We start from the raw sequence: 7,414 nt of genomic DNA, 5'->3' as shown, positions 1-7,414 counted from the left end.
AGTTTTTGTACCCCCTTATATAAATACAATTATGGGGGACCCCAGTGGGAAACGGTTTTTTTTTGGGGGGGGGAAATATCATGAATAAGTGATTTCCAGCAATAATAATGGTCAGAAATGCAAAAGAAGCACAATATAACCAGTTGGAAAATACTTGGTTCACGTGGACAAACCACTTGTTCATAAATTTTTTACCCCCTTATAAAGACAATTATGGGGGACTCCAGTGGGAAACAGGTTTTTTTTGGGGGTGGGAAAATATCATGAACGAGTGATTTGCAGCAATAATAATGATCAGAAATGCAAAAGAAGCACAATATAACCAGTTGGAAAATACATGGTTCTCGTAAGTGTCTGAAAACAGGCCAAAACATGACTATTTTTCACCTTGAGATTTGAAAAAGGTTACAGACTCTAACAAACCCACCTAACCTAACCCAGTAGTTCCCAGGTCTACCCCCAGGCCCAACTTCCCAGGTCGCAACCGCTATCTGGCCTCCCTTTCCCAGGTAACAACCACTATCGGGACTCCCTTTCCCAGGTCACAACCACTATCGGGACTCCCCTTCCCAGGTCACAATCGCTATCTTGACTCCCCTTCCCAGGTTACAACCGCTATCTGGACTTCCCTTCCCAGGTCACAACTAGTATCCGGACTCCCCTTCCCAGGTCACAAACTAAAAGTAAATCACAAATAAATTCTTACATTAAGATAAAGTAGATCACAACTGAATCCTCACATTATGAAAAAATAAATCCTGAATGATTCCTTACCTTATGATTGACACCATCTCTTATTATTCTTTTTTTTATTTTATTTTTTAAGCTTTGCAGTAGAGATGTGCTAGTCTTCCTGAAAAATTCAGTCCGAATTGGACCTTTGTGCCATTATTTTGTGGCTATTTTCTTATTTCATATGAGTAACACTAGCTTTACACTGAACTGACAGCATTTCCAACATAATCAATTGCCGACAGATAACATTACACTAAATTTCAAAACAGATAGATGTACTTCACTTAAGTTCCCTCTTTGAGACGTCTTTATGTTATGGTGGTTAAGTTGAAACTGGAGGGGAAGGTGAGGGAAATGGCTATTGGAACAACATCCGGGAATATATGAAGTATTTGCAAGCTGTTAATTGGTTTAAAAAAAAAAAAACTCGACAAAAATGTCATTGAAAATGCACACACTGCACCCCAAACCGATAGAAAACACGCAAGCGCAATAAGTTCCCTTCAGTTTCTCAGATGTAAACAATGGACTTGTGATAAAATTAAATCTGTTTATATTATCCTGTCGTTCATAAGGAGTGTTATGTATGTACCTTCTTAGTTAACACAAGTGTTTATTTATGTTTATGTCTGTCTGATAATGTTTGTTTTGTTGTTTGCAGGGTATAACTGCAGTGGAATTGATAACTGAATAAAACCTTAGTTCTGGATACACCGGGTTTACTTCAATTTGTTCAGTTAATCAATTCAATTGCCAATAAGTTCCCTTCAGTTTCTCAGATGTAAACAATGGACTTGTGGTAATATTGAACCTGTTTATATTATCCTGTCGTTCATAAGGAGTGTGATGTATGTACCTTCTTAGTTAACACAAGTGTTTATCTATGTTTATGTCTGTGTCTGATAATGTTTGTTTTGTTGTTTGCAGGTTATAACTGCAGTGGAATTGATAACTGATTAAAACCTTAGTTCTGGATACACCGGGTTTACTTCAATTTATTCAGTTAATCAATTCAATTGCCATGGAACGCCTTTGTGCCCACCCCGGTTTGATGTGGACCCTGACTCTGCCCAGGCCGCCAAGGAGTGGACACCCTGGCTGAGGATGTTTACAAACTTCGTTCAAGCGGTGCAGTTGACTACCCCTATGCTTGACAAACTGGTTCTTCTCACTAACTATGTGGCTCCTAGTGTGTATGACTACATTTCTGAGTGCGAGACTTATGAGAAGGCTGAAGAGGTTCTGACATCTTTGTACGTGAAACCAAACAATGAAATATTTGCCAGGTATCTGCTTGCCACTCGCAGGAAAAACTCGGGTGAGCCCATGGATCAGTTCCTGCAGGCACTGAAGCGACTTGCTAAGGACTGCCAATTCAAAAGTGAAACTGCGGAGGAAGCGTGTGACAGTTATGTTCGGGATGCCTTCATTGATGGTTTGGTCTCTGGTGCAATACGCCAGCGTCTGTTGGAGAATTTGACACTGAACTTAAATACTGCTTATGAACAGGCCTGCACTCAAGAAATGGCCCAGAAGCATTCATCCTCCTACTCTTCAGCAGAACCTGTTAAGGCTGCTGTGTCAGCAGTGAGTCGAGAGGAGGAATCATTTAGTGCTGAAAATAACAGAGAGTCTGTTTCTGCTGCTACTTCTAGTGCTCGATGTTTTTTTTGTTTTTTTGTGGGAACAACCAGCATCCCCGAACTCAGTGTCCTGCTAAGGACGCATTGTGTTTGAAATGTAAGAAGCAAGGATATTATGCTAAGGTGTGCTGCTCTGTGAAACAGGCGAGTGGCTCTTCGAGCCCAAAATATTCTGCAGCAATGCTAGCTTTTATAGTGGGGGGCCTCCCCTAAGTGTCTTGAAAAATCTATAACACCTCTCAAGCCTAATGGTAGCACTGTCAGTGCCCTTATTGATACTGGGAGTTCGCACAGCTTTGTGCATCATAATTTAGTGGACCTAAACAAACTACCTATGTCTCCAGAGCATGGAAAAGTCTCCATGGCTGATGACTCCTTGTCCTCAAACATCTTAGGTCTGTGCAGTGTGGACTTTGAGTTAAAAGGAGACACTTATCATGGTGTTAAACTCAAGGTGTTACAAAGCTTATGTAGTGATGTGATTCTAGGGCATAACTTCCTGGGGAAACATTCTGGTCTAGAAATGGATTTTTGAGGAGAGAAACCTCCCTTGAAAATATGTTCACTAGGAGTTGTTAAGGTGTCCCCTCCTTTCCTTTTCAAGAACCTGACACCAGATTGTAGACCAGTGGCTAATAAGTCAAGACTATACTCCTTGAGTGACAAGAAGTTTATTGAAACCGAGATTGAGCGTATGATGTCGGAATGAATAATAAGGCCTAGTAATTCTCCTTGGACAGCTCAAGTGCTGCTGACATCTGGGGAGAATCAGAAAAGGAGGATGGTCGTAGATTACTCTCGTACTATAAACAGGTTCACTGATCTTGATGCTTACCCCTTGCCAAATATCGACGAGATGGTGAACAACATTGCACGGTACAAGGTGTTCAGTACCTTAGATCTGAAAAGTGCATACCATCAGGTTGCAATAAGAAAAGAAGAGAGACCGTACACTGCATTTGAAGCTGGGGGTAAACTTTATGAGTTCAATCACATTCCATTTAGAGTTAAAAATGGAGTAGCAGCTTTTCAACGTGTGCTTGACGAAATCCTTAAGAAAGAAAGAGTAGGTGGTACATTTGCTTATGTAGACAATGTTACTGTGTGTGGTGAGACAGAGGAGGAGCATGACCAGGTAGTAGGTTGGCCAGGGCACCAGCCGCCCGTTGAGATACTACCACTAGAGAGGTATTGGATCCTTTGACTGGCCAGACAGTAATGCATTGGATCCCTCTCTCTGGTCACGGCTTATTTTTTCTTTGCCTACACTTACACAGAATAGTTTGGCCTATTCTTTACATATTCTCGTCTTTCCTCATACACCTGACAACAATGAGATACTTAACACTTCTTCACCCAAGGGGTCAAATACTGTACTGCAATTTGTTCAGTGTACTTTCCTCTTGGTAAGGGTAGAAGAGACTCTTTAGCTGTGGTAAGCAGCTCTTCTAGGAGAAGGACACTCCAATATTAAACCACTGTTCTCTAGTCTTGGGTAGTGCCATAGCCTCTGTACCATGGTCTTCCACTGTCTTGGGTTGGAGTTCTCTTGCTTGAGGGTACACTCAGGCACACTATTCTATCTTATTTTTTTTTTCTTCCTCTTGTTTTTTTGAAATGGTGTGTTGGGCAGGCTTAATAGAAGGGCCATGGATGCCTGGTGGTTTATCAAGAGGTTGTCTTTTCCTTTTTCTGATTCTTTTTCTTCTCAAAACCATCCTTACTGTCCTCCCTTCAGTTGAAGTGGCTATCCTGGAGGGTATTTAGCCTTGCATGGTGTATCGGCTCCTCCATGTTGACCAGTTTTTCCGACTTTTTACTATAGTCTATGGGTATCATTAATCACTTTGTTTATAATTCTGTACGTATTGTTTTTGTTATAATTCTTGTTAATCTAGTTTTTAAGTATGATGTCTCTTTTTTATTTCTATCAATTCTAATGCTGTCTGGAGACATTGAGCGAAATCCGGGACCAGTACGTCCTAGATTTCGTCAATGTCGTCTTCTGTATTGCAATATTCGTGGTCTTCATGCAAATATCCAAGACCTTACAGTTGCGTCCAGACAGTATGATATTCTTTTGTGCTCAGAAACTTTGGTTTCTAATATGAGGCACTCATCTGAGCTCCTTATAACTGGTTTTAAGAAGCCAATAATGTTGAAACGTGATGCCATCCCTAGGGCCAGGGGAATGGCGGTGTATATTAGGACAGAGTACCCTGCTTCTCATAAGTCCTGCTATCAATGTGGATGTCATGAGATTCAGGTAATAAAAGTTTGTGGCAGGCATAACAACTTTTATTTATGTTCGATCTACCGGAATCCAGACATGGATGATTCTATCTTCGATTGTCTTCTTACCATTATGGCTAAGATACAAGAAGATGATAGAAAGGCTTCTTTTGTCTTTGTTGGTGATTTTAATGCTCACCATAGGGAGTGGTTAGGTTCTATCTCTCCTACCGATCGCCATGGCTTAAGAGCTTTAGACTTTGCCTCTGAATCAGGCTGTGAGCAAATCATAAATGAAGCTACTCACAGGTCTGGTAATTGCTTGGACCTTGTATACACTGACTCCCCTGGCGTTATAACTGGTAAGGTTGGTTCTCCAGTCGGGACATCTGATCATGCCTTGATTTCATTATTAGTGAAGACTGAGCAGCCTGTCCCTGATATATCATATTCTTGTAAAATTTATATGAAATCCCAAGCAGACTGGAATGGGATTTTACATGATCTTTTGTGCTTGAATTGGTCACAATTATATAATAGTGTAGATCCTGTTGTCCCTTTGAATGATAATCTAGTCAACATAATTGATAGGCGTATCCCTTCTCGTGTGCTAAGGTACCGAGTGAAGGACAAACCGTGGTTCAATGATGATTGTAGACGTGCTTTTTTGGAGAAGCAGGAGGCCTATCAACTTTGGAAGGGTAATAGATCAGATTTGACCTGGAACAACTATACTCAGCTTCGAGCTTTTGCTCAGAGAGTTTATGCCTCAACTGAAAAGGAGTACAATTTAACCATAAAAGAAACACTTTCTGGTACAACTCAGGAACATAAATGGTGGTCTACCCTTAAATCTGCACTCTTTGGTGTAGATGCAACAGTTCCTCCTTTACTTAAACCAGATGGCTCAGTCACTCACTGTCCAAAGGAAAAGGCAACCCTTTTGGCTGATGTTTTTGACAGTAAACAGAGTAATGAAAAACTTGAACTTCCTCATTCCTGTTTTCCTGAGGCTAAACTAACTAGTTTAGCTTTTCGATCTCGTGAGATTAAAGCTCTGTTGATGGACCTTGATGCTTATGGAGGTGTAGACCCAAATGGTATTTTTCCTTTGTTTTTTATAAAGACAGCAGATTTCTTAGCTCCAAAGTTATCTGTTATTTTGCGCAAGTTAGCAAGAAGAGGAGCTTTTAGCACTAGTTGGAGAATTGGTAATGTTACTCCTCTATGTAAATGTGTTTGTGGTAGCTCAAGTCCCACTGATTACCGCCCAATTTCCATAACTCCCATATTATCTAAAGTTTTTGAACGTCTTCTGGCAAAACGTCTTAATAGGTTTGCTGAAGGTAATCATCTACTCCCTAGTTTGCAATTTGGTTTTCGTAAAGGCCTTGGAGCATGTGATGCCCTTCTTACAATCTCCAATGCTGTACAGAAATCCCTTGATTGTGGTCGGGAAGTTCGTATGATTGGCCTTGATTTTAGTGCTGCCTTTGACCGTGTTAATCACGAGGCCCATATTTTCAAACTGAAACAGTTGGGAGTGGGTGGGTCGTTTCTTAGCATTATTACTGATTTTTTAAGTAATAGATCTCAAAGAGTTGTTGTTGATGGGCACCATAGTGATTATAGGAATGTGATATCCGGTGTTCCACAGGGTAGTGTTCTTGGCCCATTACTTTTCATACTATATACACATGACATGTGGTTTGGCCTAGAAAACAAGCTTGTTGCATATGCAGATGATGCTACTCTCTTTGCATCAATTCCATCCCCTGAATGTAGATCTAGGGTTGGTGAATCCCTTAATAGAGATTTAGCTAGAATTAGTGCATGGTGCAAATTATGGGGTATGAAGTTGAATCCTAACAAAACTCAAAGTATGATTGTAAGTAGGTCAAGGACGGTGGTTCCTCAACATCCGGATCTCAGTATTGATAATGTTTCTTTAAATATGTATGACTCTTTCAAAATTTTAGGTGTGATTCTCGACAGTAAATTTACTTTTGAGAAACATATAAGGTCTGTGTCTTCTTCAATTTCACAAAAAATAGGCTTATTGAGAAAGTCTTTCAAGATTTTCGGTGATCAATCTATTCTGAAGAAGTGTTTTAATTCTTTCATTCTACCTTGTTTTGAGTATTGTTCTCCTGTCTGGTCTTCAGCTGCTGATTCTCATCTTAATTTGTTGGACAGAAACTTACGGTCTATTAAATTTCTTATTCCTGATCTAGATATTAATATCTGGCACCGTCGTTCAATTAGTTCATTATGTATGTTGCATAAGATTTTTCACAACTCTGACCATCCTTTACATTCAGATCTCCCTGGACAATTCTATCCTGTTCGTAATACTAGGCAGGCAGTTAATTCTAATAGCCAGGCCTTCTCCATCACGAGGCTCAATACTACGCAGTACTCTAGAAGTTTTATTCCATCTGTGACCAAGTTGTGGAATGATCTTCCTAATCCGGTGGTTGAATCAGTAGAACTTCAAAAGTTCAAAGTTGGAGCAAATGCTTTTTTGTTGACCAGGCAGACATAGTCTTTTTATAGTTTATTTATGACATATTTGTTTATGATGTTGTTGATAGTTTATTATTTGACATGTCTGTTTTGACGATGTTTCTTATTTAAGAATGATTTATTGTTAATTTGTTCTCTTCATTTATTTATTTCCTTATTTCCTTTCCTCACTGGGCTATTTTTCCCTGTTGGAGCCCCTGGGCTTATAGCATCTTGCTTTTCCAACTAGGGTTGTAGCTTGGATAGTAATAATAATAATAATAATTAAGAAGGTTTTT

General features: G+C 39.8%; 1 protein-coding gene across 1 annotated transcript; it reads left to right on the top strand.

Annotated features, from left to right (window-relative positions):
- Positions 1 to 300: 300 nt before the first annotated feature.
- On the top strand, positions 301 to 3,087 carry LOC137640669 (uncharacterized). Its single transcript, XM_068373170.1, has 4 exons — positions 301 to 346; positions 1,739 to 2,322; positions 2,593 to 2,832; positions 2,983 to 3,087. Exons 1-4 carry the CDS (start codon positions 301 to 303, stop codon positions 3,085 to 3,087), a joined length of 975 nt encoding a protein of 324 aa, XP_068229271.1.
- Positions 3,088 to 7,414: the final 4,327 nt, after the last annotated feature.

This window comes from Palaemon carinicauda, chromosome 1, assembly GCF_036898095.1.
Source record: "Palaemon carinicauda isolate YSFRI2023 chromosome 1, ASM3689809v2, whole genome shotgun sequence".
Classification (NCBI taxonomy): Eukaryota; Metazoa; Arthropoda; class Malacostraca; order Decapoda; family Palaemonidae; genus Palaemon; species Palaemon carinicauda.
Note: the sequence above shows the minus strand (reverse complement) of the source record. Positions and strands in the feature narration are given on the sequence as shown.